Here is a 24,912-nt window from a genome sequence, read left to right as displayed (position 1 = left end):
GAGAGAGAGAAAGAGGGAGAACATACTGTGTATTTTCCATGTGTGAATATGAGTGTTAAAGTCAGGGAAAGTTTGTTTTCCAGAGACTTCCAGGATTCTGTCTGCTCGCTTGTATCCTGTGCAAACTCTTCACACAACACTAGTTGACAGTTAACACTTCCTACAAAATGTTGTATATTACAATGATATAATAAACAGAGGCAAATGCCAGGAAGCTGTTATTTTTTTCTTTTTAGATGTTGTGTATGCAAACAGTGGTTAAACAAAACCTTTAAATAGGTAACCATGGGGACTATACTTGAGCTTCCTGTAGACAAAAAGCTAACACCTGCATTTGATGACAGATGTTATATAAAGGAAACTAGAAAATTATTTACATTACTCCCACTCAAATTAGGTGAGAGTTCATTCTTAGAAATTTCTGGCAAAATCTCTCTCGGAAGTTTCTATAAGACGACGCCAACCTTTAACAGACACGATCTGAACATGTGCTAGAAGCTGTTACCTGAATCTGTTGCACCTACGCACACAACTGCATGTCATATATTTAAGCTAATATTCTGTTTTTCAGGAGCTTATGTGTGACCACTTACTGACAGAAAGGCAGCAGCGACAGCAGCGTCTCTTTGGTGGGGCTGGCTGTGAACTCTGGCAGCGTCTGGATCAGTTTGTTCATCACCGTGCGAAGGTAGCCCTGCAGCTGCTTCCTTCTTTCCTCCACAAACTTGGCATCCTGAGACAGATGAAGAAGAGTTAGTCTGAAATAGACACTGAGGTTAAAGCTGCACCTGAATACATACATCATGGACTGCGTGTGACAGGATAATATTTCCTCATAGCACCGAAACCACACATGACTCTGCCTTAGAATTCATTTTCTTTTGGACTTCTGACCTGCTGATTTGGGTTCACTTTAACTGCTATTATCAGTATAGCACAATCCCACTGCAAATACAGCAAATTTTATTGGAGGATTTAGCCAAGTGCCAATGAAGGTGGACGTTTTCAATGTTAGGTTTACTGCTATTCAGCTAATAGTTAGCAAGTGCTTGAAGACTAGCTGGCATCTTACATGAAAACTACGTGTGACTGTGGAAACCTGCTAACAACCACAGAAACTCCTCTTCGTGACCAATTTCATCTAGTGACTCGCAGCAATCACTTGCTATCCAGTGGTTGCTCGTGGCCAGTGATTGGTCTTTAGGCTCATGAAAACTGAGGCGTAAAGTAATTTAAAAAATAAATAAAGGAAAAAAAGCGCGTGTACGCCATTAGAAGAAATCAACGTCAACATTTGGAAAGGTCAAAGAGGACCTTTTTGTAGAAACAATTGCAAATACTGTATACATTTACACATTTACATTTTTCTTTCTTAACTGTATTGGTGACAGGAAGTATGTACATTTTTGCACATGTGTAAAATGACATAGATCATGTTGTGACAAGCTGACTGGGACCGTGGAAAGGTAAGGAGTTGCAAATTGTGACTTAAAGACATGTAACTGAAAAAATATGTCACTGGCGTGCCAGATTCAGATCCTTTGCAGGTATCCTCTGTGATGAATGGCTTTCAGTTTTTCTAGCATCCATACAAACCAAAAGCACCCTGCTGACTCTCTGCCAGCGGCCAGGCTGTCCAATCCTTTCCAATCTGCTCTGACAAGAGATATTGCATAATCCAAAAAATAAAAAGCATTTTTTAGGATTACCACATTTATTATTTGTGTTGAATTTGTCGTTTCATTTCTGATGTTGATAAAGCGCAGTGTTCTGAGCATTCAGACCCACTTCCACTGTGCGACTCTGAAGGCAGAGGCACAGAGCCACATGGCCAATGTGAGCATGGCTAATCGGCATCCAGCAAGGCTCAGAACAAAGCCTGGGCAATGCTCCGTGTTACTCTCTGGTGTTTGGGACTGGAACAAACAGCCATTGAAGGAGGCCAATATTTCCCTTTTTTTTTTCCCAACTACTGCTTCTCTTTTGATCTCAAATCCCAAAACGCATGTGATTTAATTGTTATGGCTTGAAATGCACATGTGGTTCTTTTGAACAAGAAGAATGAATACCAAGGCTGAATATGCAACCATGGGAAAACAACGCTTTATTTTAAGAAGATACAGCATGTGATAACACATCCAAAGAACAACTCACAATTAAAGTGAGAACACAGGAGTGATACGGTCTTTCTTTTTTAAAAACATCTGGAATGCTTGGTGAGTTTTCTCAAAAATCATTTTCCAAGGAGCAGCCACATTCACACTTCATTCCTATCAATGCTTAAGAAATAAATATGGCAAATGCTTATAAATAAAGACAAAGCAAACACCAGGAGTCTTCCAGGAGTTTTTTTTAAGATAGGAAACCGTCTGTATACCTGCGACATGATGCCTTACAGACAAATTGTGACTCAAGATTTGTTCCTTTCACAGGAACAAATCCACACCTCACTGAGAACTATATCACTTCTAGTTTGTTAAACAGTGGCACTGATGCTGATAGGACAGCGCAGAGCAGACAGAAAAGTGGGAGACGGTGAGAGAAAGACTCGTAGCTAAGTATTCATGTGTTGTTCCCAACTAAAAATGAACCAACCTAAAATCTCACATTTGAGTTGCAAGTCCTACATTTCAAAATTGATTAATTTAGATGGATAGTAAAAGGAAAAGAATTCATTTATTTTCCCATCCCAAAGTCAAATTAAATCAGTTTAACCCACAATACACACTTTCAGTCTGATCTTACACGCGACGCACGGCAGTGCTCCGATTACATCAAGTAGCACAGAGGTAACAGGACGTGGAAGCTAAAACACTGAATCCTCACCGGTTTTGCCAAAATGTTATCATACATTAATTTGAATTCTTCCTATTAAATATGAGAATATATTATATGATTTAATACTGAAAAACTGAACAAACTCAGTTTGGATTTTGTGTTTGAACATGAGAGGCACTCTCAAACCTTTAAAATGTACTTTAATTATTTTTAGATTATTCTTCTATCCTATCCTTCATGTACTTTATTTGAAATTGTTCAATAATGCAATGACTGGATTTTTCAATTATTGCTATTGTGAACTACAGAAAAATGAACTGAGCTGAGCCCAGTTATCTCTTGTTTGCGTGTGCAACCTCGGAAAAGCTCATTTTAATAATAATAATAATAATAATAATAATGGATTGCATTTATATAGCGCTTTTCGGGGCCCTCAAAGCGCTTTACAATTCCACTATTCATTCACTCTCACATTCACACACTGGTGGAGGCAGCTACAGTTGTAGCCACAGCGAGGCTGCCATATCGCGCCATCAGCCCCTCTGGCCAACACCAGTAGGCGTTAGGTGAAGTGTCTTGCCCAAGGACACAACAACAGACTGTCCGAGCCGGGGCTCGAACCGGCAACCTTCTGATTACAAGACGAACTGCCAACTCTTTGAGCCACGATCGCCCTTAAATGGGGACCACTGAAACTCACCTCTCTGTCAGCATAAAGAAGTTCACCTACATATTTAATCCCTCAGATTTTTCAAGATTTTTCTACTCACAAAGAAATCCTGTTGTAGCACAGAAAGAAATTGATCAGCAACTCCTTGGGCTTAATTTCTCAGAAATAATAAATGAGTAAAATTACAGGAAAAGTTCTGGCAGCGTTTTTGCTATGTCACAGAAAATGTCCTTTTTTTCCTGTAGTCCCATAGAAAAAAACAAAAAACAAAAACAGGAACAGAAACTTTCCTGTCATTTGATTGTTTATCTATTTCGTTGTTGGCTTGGTGTTGTATGATTGACCATGAGGGATCAAAAGTTGCAAAAAATTACAATACAATAAAAAATTTACAATTAAAAAATACAGTAGGAACTATAAAGTCCTTCAAAGCCATGAAGTGGACCAAATGACGGTGTTTGCCAGGATGATTCTGGCCCTTGGGCCTCATGTTTGACAGTCCTGTGGTAAAATATGTTTAGAATGAAGATGTTAAAGGTTGGATAACAACAACTGGTTATTATTATTTCAATCATTAATCAATACTAAAATCTCTACATTTCTACCAGTAGTCTTTTTAGCCTTGAGTCACAGCAGAATGGCAACAGTAATAATAACCAAGCTAAGCTGAACTTTGAATAGTACACTATTATTGCATATTTCATACAGGCAGCAAATACTAAAGGACCTCTTTAGGTCTAGCACTGCTCGGCTTAAAACAATTTAAAGAAAATCATCAGCACTTTTCTCTGTGCTGAGTTAGTAACTGTATAAATCAGTGCAATAAACACTGTAAATGTGGTGACAAGAAACATCCTCTGTGGGAGGATATGAGCTGCGTTCGGTGCAGTATTTTCACATTTTTCCTGTCTGAACCTACAAAAGTTAGGTAGATGATATGCAGGGCAACAGCTAGAGAGAACTTTAAAAAAAGTTCATTGTAGCCCCAAATAGAGGATAAGTATGTAAGTTCAGCAGAGTGGGAGTGGATAACTAAACTCAGCTGCATGCTGGGTAAAGCAGACGGGGGTAAGAGCGGGTAAATCTGATGTGTCAGATTAGGCTGTGCATGCCAGCACGGGTTTCATGCTATGTCGACACAACAAGGGACACCCTGCCTGCTTTCACGGATGTCAGAGCAGTAATAACACTAATGGACATCATGACAGACTCATCCTCTTGTGGAAAAACAGAAGTTTGAAGAGAGGCCAGGTGCTGTGTCTTGTTTGCAGAGATGAACAAGAGGGCAGAGCAGAAACTACTGTGGCATACTGATGCTGGTACAAGGCGGATGCTGTCCTCTTAAATCTGTCCTCTTACCTCCTGCTATCATAACACTGCTCTTTACTTGCTCCCCCACACTACTACACTCGTGTGATATCACAAGGACATATAAACATAAAGGTGATGTTTTATGAGAATCTCAGTTCTAAGCTTTATACTGTGTGTCACACAGACTGTTCAATCAAGATGGAAAAAAGACGAAGCAGCAAGACCGACTGTTTAGTAAAGTCAAAACTAAGATTTTGCATTTTTGTATGTTATAGAACATCTGTTCACTAGATATTATGAAGCACGTTGGTTTGGTACATCTAGAATAAAAGACTGATTAGAAGCAAGTCATACATCTTGGGGCACTGCCTTCATTTTAAATTCCTTATTTACATAAAAGGGGAGACAGCAACAATTTTCATTTCTATGGTCTGAAGGACTCGCATTCATGAAATCAAAAGACAGATCTGATTTTTAAAAATGATTTTACATTTTGATGTCGCCCAAAATGAGATTCTTCAAAGCCCACAAGTTATAGTACAACTGCTACAACACAAACACTGCAAAACATTACAGCTTCATTAACTGCTCAGTGCAGAGCGCCGACACATCGACATCTGTGGCTCGTTCCACCACAGCACTAAACTAATGCCATGCTAATTCACATGAATAAGTTAACCAAGTGAAACAATAACTACACCTTCATATATCATTTCTGTGATAAAGAGCAGAGATGCCTTGTAAACTTCAACTGTGTATAAGTCAGTGTGACACTACGGCTGGCCCATATATTTCCTCTTTGGGCTGTTAGCTGGTTCTTTGAGGGCAAAACCAGGACAACCCTCATCTTCTTACTCCTGTAGTTAGCCACATATTACAAAGCAAACTTTTCCCATCTGACTGCTCCCGCCACTGATGATGTAGCTGATATAAGAACCGACAAAGACTTAGAGTGAGTGATCAGCGATCTTAAAACATTTAGTTAGATTAGCTAAAGTGTAAGTGCAGTAACGACCCTGTTTCTGTCCTTTTCATGGTCAACATTAAACCCTTGTTTCTTCTCTGCTGTGGTAGTTAACTCAAGCAATGTCCATTAATAAGTCTCTAAAGTCATTTGTTGCAGGAGAAATTGGGGTTGTGTCAGAAAATGCAATGCAAATGCAAATTCCCACTACTGAGCCATAACGACTCAACAACATGGTCTTAAAGTGCAATCTAGATACATGACATTATAATAGCAGCACTAGCTAACATTTAACTGTCACTTTCCCTAGATGTAATCCTTGTTGTTTATTTGATTCTTAGTGTTATTTATGGTTTATTTTGATTTTCATTCATTGCTGAGCCTTTAGCTCTTCTCAACTCGTAGATCTAGTTCATGTTTTACATTTGTGGAGTCCCTTCTGTGGTTCCACCTTCTGTTACGTTCATGCATGTTCTATGGATCCTTGTTCCAGTGTGGTTGTTATTCTTTGCTTTGCTAGGCCTTCCACTCTTGTGTTTTGCATTTACTTCTACTGCCTCATTGACTTCACCTGCAGGATTATACACCCCTGATTAGCCTTCTGTGTATTGTCCGTCTCTGCTTTTCTTTGTCATCTGTAATCCTACCCTGTCTGTTTCCCTCTGTCTTATCAAGTGGATGTTGTTGCCCTGCAATTCAGTTTACTGGATCTTTTGTTATTGGAATTCTGCATTCTGCATCCTCTCACTGGACATCTACGCTGATCTGCCCCGATCGGGATTATGAAATGGTCATGTAATGACAGACGGAAAAGCTGAATATATAGCACACATATGTACACACAGCACAGCTAAATGTCACCTCCCAGAGAGACAGATAAGCAGGAGACAGGAGCTGCCAATGGAACAGAAGTGTAAAGTAGTCACATATGCGTCAGGGTCTCCACAAGTACTCTGTAAATTTGCTGCCAGCTTTTCGGTATTCAAGTCTGGAGGAGGGAAGGAAAAAACTCTAAATAGATAGTCGGAACGACGGAATGTTGCCTGGCAACAGAAAAACTCATTTAGAAGTGAAAAGTAACTACACCCTACGGTATCAAACATTCTTACCCCCCTGAGATAAAATCAATGCCTTTGACCAAGACTTCGATCCTGCTTGAGAATCTCGAATTACTGTGTTTACAATGAAATAAATTCCTGCTGTGGTTTTTCCCCCCCTTTTAAAGAGAGAAAGGGCAGATTTAAGGACTTTATATGATAGAAGCCTCAGGCAATGCCGTTTTTTTCTCCCAGCAATTCGCATAGTTATTAGAAGCAACATTTAAACACAGTGCTTTGAAAGCATCTGGCACTTGGTGTCTATCAGGTATTTCCTGGAAAAGAAGGTTTTTCAGCACTACCTACTCAGGTGAAACAAAAAAAATTATCATAATGAGCTACCCTTAGTCATCACATTAAAGAAGAACATCAACCTGGGCTCTGATTTAGCCTGCAGTCCACTTGAATTAAGAGAAAGGACAGCAGTGGTACATGCTGGCAACAAAACAAGGTCAAAATGTTCCACAAAGTCAGCCCACACTGGACCACAGTGGGGCTGAAGAGGCTTCTCTCTTGATGCCTTGTTTAAACACTCTCAAAACTACGGGTCCGGATCATGAATAAAACATCGCATGCAATTCAAGAATGCCCATGCAAGACCTTCACAACGTCTCCTTTGTCATAATTAAAAGCATATAACATGCATATTGCATAATATGTGAGCACAACATACTAAGACTTGTTAATAATTCACTGTGTAGTTTCTGATTAATTAATCAGGCCGGCCTCGGCACTCTACTCACTTTTTGTCACCGTATGCATAGATGGACCAACCGCCACCAAGGGCCATGCTACTTTCAGGAAACCTAAACAAACGTTGAATGATTGTGATCACTGTTCACACCCTTGAATTCACATCAGACTGTTTTAGCATTTTGTGCATTTTAATGTATCACACACTGCTATAAATGAGTAAAGCTCATGACCTGGCTAATATCTGCTGCAGATTTGAGGTATGATCACCAAACCCAGCGTGACCCATAACTTCACAGCTGTATCTTAAAGATGTAGTTTTTATACATAAGCAAGGAGCTGAATACATTTGGCATCAACAGAGGTCATGGACAATATAAAGAGACCGCTTGCATGGTTTTAGTTGCAGGAGGAACACAGGATACTTAAAAATCCCCTAAACCATTTGATGCCAGAGAAACACCACATCTCCCACCTACCCCATGCTGTAGGTGATTCAGTGCCATTAATCAGCAGCACACATGAAATCTGTGTACTCTGGTTCAAAGTTTCAGCTCTGTTGCACTTCTAATCATGCACAACAGTGGCTTCAGAGTACACTCCTTCACCTTTGAGTACACCTGTTTTTACTGCAACAAGGTAAGAATTAAAATCAGTGAATATAATCAAAAATTAAGCTTTTAAGGAGCTCTTAAGTTACACTTTAGAGATACTCTTAAAGCTTTTAATTGCCTTTCTAATAACCAGTGTAGTGCTGTGTGCATATCTTGACAGACTGTAGGATTAAAAGTGACTACCCACCTCTACTGCTCTCTTAGTACTTTGATAATGCTCAATGACCACAGGGGAACTATCCTACTATTAATGCCAGGGTACGCTTGAAACAAGCTACCCTGACAATTATCAGACCTGTTTTCTGACCTCATCTGCAGGAAAAGTTTTCATAGCTCTTCAAAGGGTGCAAACTTTAGGATAACTTTTCCTCACAGGCATTCATGGGCTCGTGCTCATTTACGCTTCCAGAAATAACAGGCAAAACATGTTGGTTTACTCGTTTCAGAAAATCCCAAAACTGTGAAGGTGCTGAACCTCAGAAGTAAATCAGTTTACAGTTTATATCCTATAAAAGTACATATTTTGAACCTTCCTATGGAAAATATTTGTGAATTCCCTGCTGTAGAGAAACTATTTCACCCCTGGACTGTTTGAGCCCTGAAAAACAAACCAAAAAGGAAAAAAGATTTGGGGGTCTGATAATAATGTCTCTTTGATGTCATCACTCTGCCTCCTCTGTGCCTCAACATTAGCAGAAGGGAGGAGGAAGCTGACAGACATGAACAGGGAACACTTAGGCTGTAAGCGTGGGCTGGTCCCTGACAAATCAGCTGCTTTAAAGGCTGTCATAAGCAGAGAGCGTGCATGTGTGTTACATCTTCTGTTTTACTTAGTTAAACAGCTGGACAGTCTCACCTAAAGCATATGCAGATGCAAGAGTGGGCGGTGGGGGTGTCGCATTAGCTCAATAACAGGACTGAAGAGACACAGAATGAAAACAAAGACTGATCAGGTCCAAACTAGCACTGACTTTGGGTGTTGACACTAAAGGTGAAGATACCATGAACAATATTAAAATCTCTAATTAATGCTTGCCATAATCAACGATCTCTTGAAGACACCAAAAAACCTACTGCATTAGGTTTGCCTACTTTAACAGACTTTGAGTCAGAGTTATGCAACTTAAATGTAACAAGACTCCAGGATGTAATTACAGTCTTTATTTTGTTTATTCCTGGCCTCATCAATCCTGCGTTTCCTTGGGACCTTGTTAGAACAAAGACGCAAAGGTAGGACTTACATGTAAAAGCTTTAGAGTAATTAATTTAGTGAAGTAAGAGGCATTCATCAAGTAACCTTCTGTTATTCACTGTACAGTGAATCTTTAAAGTGATTATGTCAGAGAGTAATGACCCACCTGCAGCCTGACATTGGACAGGAAAAAGCCAGTGATCACATTTAAATGAGACAAAAAAAAAAAACCCACGTGATTTATGTGAGGCAGATGAAAGTTACATAAGTGGTCCAATCAGGGTGCTAGTTTAACTGCCCAAAAAGCCAGGCACATACTTGCACATGCAGGGTTAGCTGTTACATGATAGAAGTATGTATCAAAAACTCGTCCATAAGTTTCCCAGCAAACATAAATCCATAGCGTAGCTGATGTTCTTTGACAACTTCAGAAACGTGTCTCTCTGAAATGTCAGTCACGTGTGTGCATTTATGTGCGCTCCTGTTAACAGGCATGAAACAGAGAGTAGGAGCCATGTAATACAGTTAGTAAGGGGTGTGTATTCACCCAGTTCCTCTGTTACCTGATATTCACTGACAGCCGCTGTGTTTCATCCCTAACACAGCGAACCACAGCAGAGCGCATATTCACGGTGCAGATAAAGCGCTTTTGAAGGTCTTTCTCCTTCTCTCTCCCTTGCAACACACCAAGTACCCTATTCCTAACATTAACATTTCTCCATCATTAGCTGGATATAATGGTGTGAGGCTCTGTGTGTGTATGTATCAAAGTCCGCTTTGGATTTGCAAAGTGTGTCTGTGATGGTGGAACCCTTGAATGAGACTAAAAGCACAACAGACAATAGGAAAAACAGATGGACTGGCAGCGTTTGTGAATGCGCGTTTCAATCAAGTCCTGGCATTGTAAACAGACAGGAGACAAATTAAAGGACAAACTACAATATGCTGTCTTAGAGTAAGGTGCCTCCACGCGCATCCAAAACAGCTTTAATACACCTTGACATTGATTTGTCAGGCCTCTGGGGCTTGTCTGGAGGGCAAAGCATCTGTCTGCTAAATGCAAGGTGGTCTATTCAGTGCCCTATGGATAGGAGCACTGTTATGCTAGAATATATCATTCCCATCAGAATAGAAATGTTTCATTAGAGTATTAAAGTTCTAAACGTGAACTATAAAGGCCAAAATGCCCCCATCAGCATAAAGGACCAAGGATCTCCTCACTGTAGGAATGAAGTTCAGGTTTTTTTCTTCCATGCATGTGGCTTATGACATTTAATCCCTCCATAGCCAATTGTTCTGGGAAAACAACTGTTTTTTAATAAAGTAAAACTACATATTCTGATAGCATTGAGTGGTAATCACCAATAATGACACATGACTCAGAGGGGTAAATTATTATATGTCATCCCCAAGAAATGACACTGCAAAACATTTACATAATCTTTGCATTTCAGCTAGATTTACAGCTTCCTTTAAGCCAGATGCTCTGACCACAGGACAGACAGCTACTTCACCTCACACCTTATTAGGAGATTAAGCCCAATGTTTCTGCTAGCTAGTTGGATACTGATACATTTTATATGTACACATATTAAGCTCTTATCTATTAATTTGTTCTTTTTTTCATTAACCATAAATAAATAAGGTTTAAATGCTGATTATTGCTACACATGTACCTATGAGGGGGTTAGACATAAGGCACATGACTTTTTATAGTAAGTCATATGCCTTATGACAACTCCATGTAGAAAACTGTGCTACAGCTAAGCAAGCACATGATTGTACAGCCACACCAATCTCTGTTCAATATATGATTCATTTTATGATATATTTAACTTCAACTAGAACAAAATGTATCCAGAAGAAACATCTTTTTTCAGCTTACAGTATATTTTCTTATTTCAATTTGGAACTATTCAATCCAGGGTGTGAGTTTGAGTAAACGCGCTGATATACTCCATTCCTGTTTTCAAAAGCAGCCCTGCTCTGTACTTCACCTGAGGTCATCACTGATACAAAAACTACAAAGTACTCCCAGGGAGCCAGAAACAAACGCTCACTGGACTGAAATAACAGGGAAACTCAACACGGCAGGCCTGCTGCTTACTGATACAACCAGGTACACAGGAACAAATACACAATAAATACACAACTAAATGCCATATACAAACTACATGCACTTACTTTCACACACACATACGCAGACACACGCACACATTTTGTTGTTTCTCTGCTTTGCTTGAACACAGAGACACAAACACTAACAACCACTTAATATTTATCATATTTTGAAGCGGTTCATCCCTCCGCCTGCTGCTGCATTTGATTTTAGTCAAGACCAAAGACTTTGAACTCTGTTTCCTCTCCCAACCTTTGTGCCTGGAACACCGGATTTTAGCATAAATGGTCAAATCAAATGAAATTTACAGACATAACAGAGGTCAAACAAAATGTAACTAATATGAAACAACGACATTTAATGCAAGCAAAAGGTCAAAGACTTTCAGATTTTGAATAAAAACAGAATATTATATATGCAAATCATTTAAACTGCATATCTGATTCAAAATAATCCAACAGCAACATAGAAAATGCTGGATTTGTGACTAAATAAAGGCTCATTTTAAATCAACAATGCCAGAAAACACTTTTTTTTTAAAAAAAAAAAACTGGGCTGGGCACATGGTAATACGGGAATGAAGCCGTCTTGCATTCGTTGTTTTGCTTCATAATACACTTCTTTTAATGGGTAAGAAGTCTGGACTGCAGCCAGGCCAGTTTAGCACCTGCACTCTTTCACTGCTGTTGGAACACATTTAGAAACTAGGTTTGGCATTTCCTAAAAAATTCTGCCTAGATATGCAGTATATGTTGCTCCAAAAACTTCGGTGTTCATAAAATCTTCACACATATGAGAGTTACCGCACCGAGTCCAGTAACACCCTCCCTGGCGTTTGTGTGCCGATACCAACTGAATGAGCCATTTCCTCTTTAGCCTAAAGGACTATGCTTTCACAATTTCTAGAAGTATTTTAACATTAGCGCGGTAACAGAGTGAGAAAGATCTGCTCTGACACAACTTTTTGGTTGCTGGTGTCAAATTCAAAATAATAAAATGGGGATAAAATCCAAGCATTGGAGTTCTGTAGTGTGTGAACCACTAATTCGTCTCTATGTCGATTCACAGTTGTTGAAAGAGAAACAAAAGCATTTCTACTCATGGGCTGCTTCCAATTAAATATAGGTAATAAACAATATGTAAGTCATTGCATTCTGTTTTTCTTGACATCTACCATCCGAACTTTTTTGGAAGCATGTGTTTCTCTTCGAGAAGAAAGTGGTGTCCCTGCTTTAAAACGTGCTCAGAGTGTAACAAAGCCTGGACTACTTTTTCTGTCATGATGGGCGACTTTCAGGAGATGGTAAAAACCAATAATTCACAGTACTGTAATGGGCTTTCAAAGAGCTTTCCAGAACACGATGACACCAACTGTCAAGGCCTTTGATAGACACGTGCACTTCCACATGATACCACATCACAATGTGAGACAGACACACACACACTGATGGCCTCCTGCTTCTTCTTACATATGCAGTGCCTCAAAACACAGCGTTCGGTCCGCTTTCCACCCATGAAAGTGCGCCGTCTTTGAAGGTGGGAAGTCACACCGCATCGTTTTGGCTGTGGCAGCACTAAATCCAACCAGCCACAGAATTGAGGTCAGAGCCAAATTATCCCCCAAAGGTTGTAGGCAGACAGTGGAGAACAGGATGAAGAAGAGTAAGGGAATGGTGCGATGAGGAGAAAGGTGGGGGCTCTCCAACCAGACAGAAGGGACACAAGCTTTGAGAACCCAGGCGAGCAGCTGAAACCGGTAAAAGAGGAGGAGTGATAAACTGATGTGGTTGTTAAGGTTGCCATTTCCCCCTCTACAGAGCTTACCATCTTAAAAGGCTCCAATCAGTTTTTACAGTCTGATATAAAAATTTATGAACATTATGCAAGGAAAGACCTCTTTTATGGGGTTTAATGCACAATATATTGAAATATATTTCAGGAGGAGTGCTTCCTATAATCAAATGAATTCGTTTGGGATTTTATTTGGATCGAACCTCCAAGAAACTTTCTCTGAAACAAAAAATACACATTTGTTTAAGAGGCCAAGAACACACTGCCTGTATTTCTTAACAGCAGCCGATCCACATCATACTGTATCATACTGCACTGACCACATCACACTTGTCTGTCACCTTTTCATATGACAGACAAACACAGATTTCTGGATTTATAGTAAATATGCACTTTAATTGTTTATGATAAACAGCTGTTACTATTTGTACAGTTTTTATTGTCTTCTTCATTTTGGTTTAAGAATATTTTGGAGGGAGAAATGTCATGCTTCTGATATTTTTATATGCTTACACTTTAGCGCAGTTCAATTCACAAATTTTGAAGATTCATATTGACAGACATGTTTAGAGTTCAGTTTTTCTGGTTTGTTTTTTTTGCTTGCGATTCATTTGTTGCACGTTTCTCTGTGATTCTGCTGTGATGTGTTTCTGTAACAGGTTGTGTTGGGTTCTTCTGCGGCTCTGCTGTAATTGATTTTTTTGGTTGTTGCTTGGTATTATTTGTGTGTCTGTTTGCAGGATTATTGAAAAAGTTATGGACAGATGTGAACAACAGTTTTATCAGAGGCAACTTAGCAACGATTAACAAAATGAAACTGGACATTTCAGCTACCAAACAGCTTAGCAGGGACACACAATTCCTCATTGCTGAAGTGGGTAAGTGAGAGACAGAGCGAGGGTTGAGGTGGCTGACAGTGAGACAAAGACACACATTATATTTACTATCAGCTCACCTTGTTCCCTATGGCTTTCTTGGGTGGGAAGTTGAAGGTGTCCACCTGAGGAAACTGTGATCTCAGATGATTGTGGAGCTCCCTGAATTCGGTGTAACGCCTGTACACATTCCACTCATTGTCCAGGATGCGGATATACACCTGAAGACATGCAGACACATCACCATGGTTGTCATCAGTATCAACACAAAGATAAGTTAGATTAGCATGTCCTGATTTTCAAAAGTTCGATATAAAGTTTAGGACCTCCATCTATAATTAAATCTAATTTCAGTTACAACACTATAATATGTAACCTAATTTCTATATTTTTGAAAATGTCAAACACACCAACGACCCGCTGTTATGCAACAGCCATTCTGCAGTTCACATATTGGTCATCAGGCTCTGACGGTGCTTTACAATAACCCTTGTAAATGTGTATTTTCACTTACATATTGCAGCACATAACAGAAAGAGTCTATAGACGTAGCTGTGCAGTCACCATTTCTATGCGCCATTAGCTGCTTTATTCAGACTCACGAGAGATAGAGGGAGCAGAAAGAAAAGAAAAGATGAGCCTATTACAAGAAAGAGGGGGAGTCGGCTTCCATTTTCACAGCAGAAAACGACTGCACAGAGACAAAAGAGAGAGCAGAACAGCTTTTGAAAATTCAATTTTAAAGTGGCCTACCACAAAAAATACAGCTTTGATTCAAGTATATGAAAACAGAAACTGATTTAAAAATCCACCAAATGAACTTCAGCATAGCCCCCCACTGCCAAGCAAATCAACAAACGCCCAAACTGTGGTTCAATAATGAACCGCGTCCCTTTCAAACCCACATAATACTGAATGTGTCCATAATGGAAATCACGCTTTTATGTATAAAAGCTGTGATGGAGTACGTTAAAATGATAATGAACACTGAGGCAACCTTAAAAATGGAGAAACCCCGAGTAGAAACATCCACGCTGCAATGCTGTGCAAAAGTCTTGAGCCACCTCACATTTTCAAGTATTCTTCATATTTTCCTAGGAAAACTGGAAATGGGTTCAGTTTGTCATTGAAACGTGGAAAAACATACACAGAAGTAACAGCTTATCATGCAAAAACAGAGTTTGAATAATTTGAACACATTTATTTCTTTAACTAGTCTTCAGGAAGAGTTCTCCAGACTTCTTGGAGGACATTCAAAGCTACTTTGGATGTTGGCTGCCTTGTGTTCTGTTCTGTTGCGATGACTGTAGAAATGGAAACAAATTGTATTGTTGCAAGATGCTGCTAGTAACAAAAGGCTAAAGATATCATTTAAGACTGTTTGTCTGTCACGTCTAGACAACACTGAATTATCCTTTGAGTTAGGTGCTATTTTTATGCTTAAATGATTTATACTGTAGGTCAGTGTTAAGTGGCTTAACTTTGAAAGACCTTCAGAAAATCTGGAGAACTACTGTCTGTTCATGACCACCACAGACTCCTTCAGAGCAGATATAAAGAAATGAAAACATTTTGCAGAGTACTATACATTGATGGTTATCTTTAATGTAAACTTTGTATTTACATAACTCAGCTTACTAACTCTAGGTCTGTGATTAGCAGACTGATTTACAGCTACAGGAAATCTTTCTACATTTTGTTCATGTCGGCCTCAAAGGTGGTTTGACAGACAAAGGAGGGAGCAGATAATGACAGAATTTTTTTACTTTGAGGCAACATTTGCTTTACACCACTGAACTTTTGTCAGCATGGATGCTACCGTGCAGTCTAGACTACATAACAAACATAAGAAAATGTGGCACTTTTGACAGCCATTAAGAGCAAACCAGCAGCTGAAGCTCTCCAGAATGTTTCATGGTGAATATCTCAGCAACAGTAATAGGCAGGTCTAGACAGGGTTAAAGTTATAAAGGTAAACTTTAACTAAAACCGCATGATTGTTTAAAAATAGCATTTAATTCATTACAAAAGATATAAATGATAAATATCACACTATGACTCCATCTCCTTCACTTTGTTAATTGATTTTATCTACAGCACAATCACCGACTAGTGTGATAATATGCTTACAAAAAATATGAATTTAATACATTGTATCCCCAATAAAAACTAGTTGGTCAAGGTTCTGTTTAAGCAGCTTGTTGTGTGGAGAGCAGCCGTGCACAAGCAACGACCTAAATCTGGTAAGTGACAGTGGTTCATGACAAGATGGAAGAAGACAAGGCCACTAATGGACCGAAGACCTGTCATCTCAGCACTTCACATCTGACCTACAGAAGCACATTTAAGTTTCCACCAACTTCGCTTTTGCAAGTTCAGAGAAGCACTGCCCCGATACAGTACGGTCTAATTGTGTGTGTGCGTTGATCAAAGTGGATGATGGAGACTCAGCTGACAAAACTGGGGCATGATGACGTCCTTATTCAAGACACATTAAAGCTGCTTTGACGTTGTACAGGTCTTTTTTTTTTTACGGTAGATATTCTGACAGCTGATGGGAAAAACACAGGTGTAATTAATCGCACATCAACAACAACAACAACAACTACCCTGCATTAGATGAGCTAGTTTCTAGTACCTGCTCACTGTCACTACTTTTGCTGACATAATATGTTCAAGTATAGAAGTTCAAGTACGTATTGATTCTAACACATTATACATGTTGGAAAATGAGTGAAGAATACAAATGACTTAAACTGTGCTTTGAGCACACCCAACATATCGGGTGTCCTAGCCCAGCTTTCTCAGCATGACCGCTTTCCTTACACAATAACCTCATAAATATTAGAGGTGGGGAACTCATACAACTAACAGGGCTGAGCATGTAACCCATATCGAGATGATTGCAGGCCCTACTTTAACTCCCACTTTTCCTGTCCACTTTCAAACTGTGAAATATAAGATAATCTTCTAGCCACATGCAATATTTTAGTTTCACATGCTTAATTGGCTTGCAGTTTTCTCCTCCTAGGACTGGTGTGAAAGTCTAATGAGGTTTTAGGTCATATTTTTGCAGAAATAGAGACATTCTCAAACTTTTCCACCAACTGTATTGTCACGTCTGAACCACAACAGCTGCATTAGCAACAATAAGACGACAGAATCTGTGCAGTTTCTCAGCCATCACATGGCTCCTTACATATGGCTGTGTGAAGCTTAATCCACTTTACAGCGTCTCATTGGCATACTTATTTATGGCAACGCATTAGCCTTTGCACACAGCTACCAGCTCCTTTCCCTTGACAGGTCACAAATCTCTCTCATTATCTCCAACAAAGATCTTGGCACCATCTAAATTGTATCCCTAATGTTTGAGCACTGGTGGTTTGATATCTCCAATAAAACCAGTTTTCAAACAGTGACGTGGCCTTTAATGATGATTCAGATAGACCTTGTGGAAGAGAGTTGATGGGTTTGCGCTGTTCCTGAAAGCTTAACTGTGATGGACGCAGTCCTATTGTCAGTATTTGAATGGCTTAAAAGAATATCTGAGAAAACATAATAATACGCTTAATAAAAATACGCCCTCAGCGGGTCAACACAAAAAGGAAAGAAAAAGCATTTGGCTGCAAAAGCATAAGAAAGACTTTTTTGTTAGTACTAAAATTCATTCGGTGTGCTGAATATACCAACAAAATTAACTCAGTTACCTCAGTATTAAACTCCCAGCTTTGAGCTTCTGCCTTGAGAAACAGGCTAAAAAGTGCGAGCATTATTCATAATTCTTAACACAACCATAACTTCACATCTTTGCGTACTCTCACTGGTGCAGGTAGAGAAAGTTCCCTGTTTATGCCTGGAATTCCCACTTTTTGGGAACTATATGCACTTGATACAAAGAGCATATAGTGGGAACTGGGAACACATTTTTCTCTGGACAGATGCTAATTTTTTAGAAATTATTATTCGTACACAAATATATTAGCATTTTTTTTTTCAAGTTTGCTGCCATTATCCTGTGTACTTTAAGGTTGTGTTTAATTCACATAAATAACTTGTGTTACTTATTTATCTAATTTTCAAATCAAGAGCAGTTCGTCTACAGAAAGTGTGAACACTGCTGATGGTTGACGGTGTTCTCACAGCTGTTTACACTCTTTTTAACATTCACCACAAGCGTGGCCACTGCTAAACAACTTTCACTATGCTTATATAGTGAATCTCGCTGTGCACTGTATTTTTCCAGAACATTTGTATGTCAAAAGGCTGCTATGTGCTTCCATTTATTCATTAGCATCCCCTTTAACAGACACCTCAGTGACTGAAAGCTGATCTGAGGTCCCCATAAGTCCACATATCCACAAAAACGTATTCAAAGTTTCTTACAACGTAAATTACCTAGAACATCCAAACAGCACACAGTGACAGAACCATTTCCGCAGTTTATCCAGAGTAGCTGACAGCCGAACATCTTCCTGTGAAAACGAGCCCTTGTATACTATGAAAACCCTTCGGAAACAAAGATCTGAAACAAAGTCTGTGAACAGATAATTGCAGCTATTTCTTTCCTTGACATTTAACTGGATCTTTAGCCTGAGGGTATTCCAACAAGCAGGTTGAAATGGGAGTAACTGTGAGCACAGCTAAGAAATGCAGAAAGTGCGGATGATAATTGATGTATTTCTCCATCTTATATCTTCCAGCACCACAGGAGACCCACAGAGAAAGCCCTGTTGCTCAATTTCCAGTTTTAACAATATGCAACTACAGGGCACAGAGAAAAGATGGCTAATTATGGCTTTCATTCAATGTCTGACATCATGAATATCACTGTTTTTTGGAGGCAGCTTAAGCGGCTCACACTTAAGCTCTGAAAGATGGACATAGCCACCCTGACATCACTCGTAGGATAAGTCTCAAAGTGAAGCCTTGAGCTGGTGGTTGTGGTCATCTTGGTGTACTAAGACCAGATGTGATGGGCTAAGGACAGGTGGATCTGACAGTAGAGGTGACATGTACAAAATGAACATGCTATCATTACATACTCATAAACTTAACACTAGTACTTGAGGTCATACACCCAACTAAGACACCGTTTGCTAAGGTCGTACATCAAAGGTGCCAAACTTTCAAAGTCTGTTTTTCCAATAAAACACTTTAAAAAGAGGTTTAAGGCATTTCTGCATCCTTTTCACATTTCAGACCCAGAACCTCCATCGATCTGTAATAACGTGGTCTCTGCAAACATACAATTTACAATAGCTTTGAGCAAAAACAGATGTAACAAAGACGTTGAAAAAAAAAAACAAACAAAAGTGCTTTAATTAAAAAACAAGTACCTGCAAGCTACACGGTTACTGTATGAATTAATGATAAATTTACAAAATAAACAACTAAAGAGGAAACAAATCTTTTGAAGCCTCAGAAACACACAACAGACACCTGACTGTCATGAAATATTTGTGGATGTATGTTTGTTGAGAAGGGGAGAATAAGAGGTTTGCTCAAACCAAAGGAAAAGCAGCAGAGTTTCATATTATCACCAGTCTCTTGCAGGCCTAACCAGCTGCCCAATTAGGCAGAAAATAGAATCCATTTGGAGGCTTTAGAAGGGAGAAGAGCAGCGAAGGACCATGGAGAAAAGAGGACTAATGTGCCCTTCCCCCATCTAGGTTAGCAATATAATCTGGTCTCTTCGGCCCAGACTGAAAGTCCAGACTATTGGGTGGACTGGCATTCATGGTCCCCAGAGGATGGCTTGTAATGTTTTTCTTGATTCCTTAACCCAGAGGTATCAAAGATAAGCCTCGGGGGTCATACTCAGCCAGACAAAGACTCCAACCCCGTCCACACTGCTCCCCTTCATGTTTTCCAACATAAGGTCAAAGCAGGCTGTATCTGGCCCACGATGTAAAATGAGTTTGACATCCTGCCCTAATCTTTCCATCTGACATAATTATGAGGTTCGCACATCTTTGGTTTTGTGCGAAATATCTCAATAATGTACTCTATTGACTACTAAACAAAAGGATGTTTGTATCACCTTCATAAGTTAAAATGACAAGATGAACTCAAAGCACCACCTCCCAAAGGTAGCTGGTAAAATTTGGTCTATCAACAGAGGCCAATGAAAGTTTCTACGAATGGAGACGGGTCTCTCCACTATATGAACGCAGAAACTTGCAGAAAGTTCATATTTCTATTATGTTTGCCACATCCTTTTCCAGGACGGTTGGTCTCATTTAATCGCGCTCTGTCACTGTGATTAGTTTATTTCAATTTTTTAAAAGACACGTAATTATAAAGTAAGCACAACTAACTGTTCTTGTGCCAGTTTTAATTCAGTTAAAATTTGAAAACAGGTTAATCGGAAATGAAAACTCATAAGTAATGACAATTTCAACAGCCATAATTCAAAAAACAAAGAGATCATATAATAAGACAGAACCATTTATGAATCTGTGTTACTTGTTTATCTAAAAAAGGATCAAAGAAGAAGCAAAAACAAACAGAAGGTAGTGAATGGCTGATTATTGTCTTTGAATGCAGCAAAGGCGTTTATTTTGGAGCGCTGGCATCCTGCAGAATTAGACGCTGAAATAACAAATCAGACGAGGAAGAGATAAGGAGGAGGTGAAGGGGAGGTAGATGAATGTTGGTGAAAGATTAGAGAGGAGGAGGAGGAGGAGGAGGAACTAAAGATGTTCAGGACAAGGGGCAACTACATTTAGACAACTATGAAAACAAAAAATCAAGAAACAAGGAAACAGACACAGGACCAGGGAAACAATGGTGACGATTAAGAGAGGACGGAGGTGTGTGGATGGAAAATAAACTATGCATCTCTTTGATGAGTGTGTTTGCTTTTAACCTGTTTAGACCAGATGTGACATGTTTGTATTAAACGATCCGATCACACAATCAAATGGGGAAATTAAGGTTTGACTGAATGATTGATGAATGACCCGGAAAGCAATGGGTGGTGAGAAAATTAATAAGAGATTTTATTTACCTGTTTTTTTTTAAACTAGTTTTGTTGATTTGGGTTTCATTTAAACATGGCCATTTCATTGATGGAAAAAATGCATGAATTACTGCCAAACAAGCCAACGCTCTCCTCACCTTTAGCACCCAGTTGTTCTGGGTGCAAATCAATCCAGAATGCTTAATGTGAGTCAGGAAACACTGCAGAGGATGCTACAGTGTAGAAAGCTGCTATCTGAAAGACCAACAGCCTGCTGTGTACACTTTATATTCATTTGCATGGATTAACTGATGAAGCAAAGCACCTTTGCTGCCTCAGTGAGAAAAGTCAACAGGAGATAACTTGAAAAACGGGAAGGAGCTCGTATATATTTGCAACTGACAGAAAGATTGAGGGGAAACAAGTTTTCATCATACAATATTGAAAATATTCCTAGAATTCCTAATTTGCGGTGCACACATCAATAAGCCACTATTGTGTTGCTCCCATTAGCTGGTAATATGTGACAAAGCCAGTGTTTCATGTAGGATTCTTCTCATTAAAATATAATAACTGAAACTAAAGGAGCCTGCACAGGGAGGGCTTTTCCACCGATTTTACCAAGTACCCGAGCTTCCTCTTGCATCTCTGTTTGAAGCAACTCTGGAAAAGGAAAAAGGGGGTTTATATTAAACAGTTCTGTTTTCTATTTATCTGTCACATCACTCGACAAATCAAAGACGCAAACACATTTCCATCTGCTACAGAGCATATTGATGCTTTAGGAAAACTAAATTACCTAAGCTAAAACTTGTTGGATTGCAGCATCTGCAACCTAATCAAACTGCATGTGGAGCCCACGCAAACACGAGGAGAACATACAAAGTCCATACAGAACTAGTCAGATGGTGGAGTTGAACTCAGGACTTTCTTGTAGTGAGGCAAGAGTGCCAACCACTGTTCCACCGTGCTTTTGATGACTAAAATATAAAAGTTGCTCCAAACACTTTACAAATCATCTTAGTTTCCTTAACATCAAATGCAAAATTTCTGTTGCATTTTCATGAGAAACAGGGAGCACAGAAGCTAGTTGTACAGTTCCCTGATCAAATGTTTGCATTTAACCTTACTGCACAAGCAGATTACTTGGGATTGAATCACTTCCAACTCATCCTGCCACGAGTCTCGTTTATATTCGCTGACCAAAGTCGCCGTACATTACATCAGTTTTTGTGCTCGTACATTCGTTTTTATTTAGTTATCGTCGTGTTTCTGTCAGGAAACAAAGGTTGTTGACAAAAAGTATGACGAAACTTACACTGATGGCACAAAGCAGCTTAAAAAGTTATAGACTTTTAACTCAGAATAGCCATCTCAAGCAACACATGAAAGCAGGGAGAGTGAATCAAACGAGGTAAAGCTGTGGGTCCTAAAACAAAAAGAACGAGTTCAAAGGTTTATAAAGCCTTCATAAAGCACAGAGCTGACAAGGGCAATGACCGGCGACCATTCTCTCCATTTATCATCAGGAACAACCCCTTTCACAAGTGGTCCTGTGATCTATTATTCATATAGAAAATTGGACCGTAGCAGCTTGAAAACAGCATGAGCCAAGATTTAAAGAGGCCTAATCATCTGTGACAAAAGCAGTAACCTCAGAGCTGAAAAATAAAGGCACAACACAAGAACCAAAAACTGCAGTTTCCAGTATCCAAAAAAAGTCAACCCTGATTAAACTCTTCAAACGGATATCTGCATGAGGAAGGGCACACAGTCTGTGTTCTTTGGTACTTTCTTCTGATCTGGGTTAAAAAACAAACAAACAGTAAATATGCTATAATGTGTAATTAGGTACAGGAGCTTTGCTTCCATTCTGGTTTCCACCTGGAGACCACATGTAGTATTGAGTTTTATTAATAACTCAGGATTATCAGGACAAAAGCTGCGACCAAAAACTAGCAGAGAAAAAAGCATAAGTGTAATATATACAAAGACACATTAGCAGGACTTTTATGAATACAGTTTTTACTTGTTGAGATGATATCAGTCCACTAATTAGAGCAGATTAAATCCATCGCTGAATATGAGCAAGGTCTAATTCTGTGCTCTCGCTGGTATTACCTTTCATCCTGGAAGTGGAAAATAAACCTCCTGGTTTTGTGTTACAGTGGGTGGACAGCTACATTAATTGACTTCAACAGTAAATTGCATCATAGCACAAACTTTTGCCTAGTAACATATGCAAGACAGGCAGAGTCGAATCATCTCATCCTTCATTTGTATGTATACTCTGCATTCTTCTTCTTTATCTATACAGTCTGACATGTCCTGTACTTATGGATGCGCCTTGCTAGCCAAGCTAAAACTGCACAAACAAAACTGAAACAAAACATTCAAAATGAAATCAAAACGGATGACACGAAAAGCAAGTAATAACACATGACAATGCCTCAGTGTGGTCTGTAATAAGGTGGTAAAACTCTTGCTATCATCATAAACGTAACCTAAGACTCGTAAGGCCTATAGGAATTATTCCACCGTGTTTTCCAGTCCGAATTGATCTATTCCTAACACAGAACAGCCATCGACACGTCAGACGTGGAGCTTTTTAATCACCAGAGCAATCAGCTAAAGTTCTTTCTCGAAAACTGGCAGGTGGTAACCAGATATGAGCACTCAACATCGAAGTTGGAAACTACCCAGGAGAAACTGAGTGACGCCACAGCAGGAGGAAAATGGGACACGCCGCAGCTATTATCGCCATCTTTTTATCACAATTGCTTCCCTTACGCTGTTCTCTTCATCTCCCACTTCCTTCACCTGTCAGCGCTCTCCCTCCCACTCCTCCTATTTGTGTGTCCCACACCACCACCACCACTCCTCACTCACACACATACACTCGCATGAACAAATGAGTCACTGACAGTTTGTGAGAAAGGGTTTTCAGCATAGTAAGGAAGTCAGAGATCAAGTGATTGAAGGATAGGCCACGCAGTGGATGATGCAGTGCAAATTAGAGCTGAATGAGACAAAAAAAGAGGGGAGGGGAAAGAGGAGTATCAGGAAAATGGAGCCAAGAGGAAGCGGCAGACAACTGGAGACACAAATAAATGTGTAAATATAAATTGAGGTTATCAGGGGAGAAGAAAGCAGGGAGATGAGGCAGTCTGACAAATTATGTTCCAGCTCAGAGATCTAATCAGATATCTGGAGGCTAAAGCAGAGATTACCACATTCCCTTCTGACTCCTTCCACCAAACGACGTCACCATCCAAATCCTTCCATCAGTCCAACCTCCCCATCACCCTCAGGGAGAAAGTTCCCAGCCCCCCACATCCCATTTCCACCTGCAAAGACACACTTTGAAGTGTTTATTGGCGGGTAGGTCACTGATCAAGTGCCGCAGCAGGGCTTAGCCCATACTGCTGGGTGCCTTTCAAGAGCTCAGTGTTGCTTTGCTATGTTTATAAGGGTTAAATCCAGAAACAGGTGCTGTGCAAGCCAAACAGTAAGAGGTGTATGATAAGATAAAATAAAATAAAATAAAATAAAAATTCAGCCTATTCTGAACTGCCTTCATAAAGCAGTGTGTGGATTGATCTTTGCAAATAAAAGTGCAACAATATCTTTGTGAGATACAATATCTTTTGTTTGGACAGTTTTAGCAAGGAGGAAACTCCATCCTATAGTTTCTCCTGCAAATGACGCTACCCACAGGCACAGCTAGAGGTAAATCTCCTTCATGGGGGCTTGCAGTTATGATAAATAACGTTTAGTGCAGATAAAACTGAATCGAATAAAACTGCAAGTTGAGAAAATTAATCATCCTAATTCGTTACGCCAG

At 39.5% G+C, this 24,912-nt stretch overlaps 1 protein-coding gene across 2 annotated transcripts in view; it reads right to left on the bottom strand.

The window, feature by feature from the left end:
• Positions 1 to 24,912, bottom strand: part of snx29 (sorting nexin 29) — a gene marked incomplete in the record, with an annotated part of 135,836 nt that overhangs the window by 9,841 nt on the left and 101,083 nt on the right. For both annotated transcript variants that reach the window (XM_014338655.2, XM_014338656.2), the window contains 2 exon segments: positions 594 to 733; positions 14,185 to 14,325. In XM_014338655.2, coding sequence (XP_014194141.1) covers positions 594 to 733; positions 14,185 to 14,325 — 281 coding nt within the window.

This window comes from Haplochromis burtoni, unplaced genomic scaffold (genome assembly GCF_018398535.1).
Source record: "Haplochromis burtoni strain Fernald_Lab_line unplaced genomic scaffold, NCSU_Asbu1 Contig_242, whole genome shotgun sequence".
NCBI classification, from domain to species: Eukaryota; Metazoa; Chordata; class Actinopteri; order Cichliformes; family Cichlidae; genus Haplochromis; species Haplochromis burtoni.
This window is presented reverse-complemented; position numbering and strand designations above follow the sequence as displayed.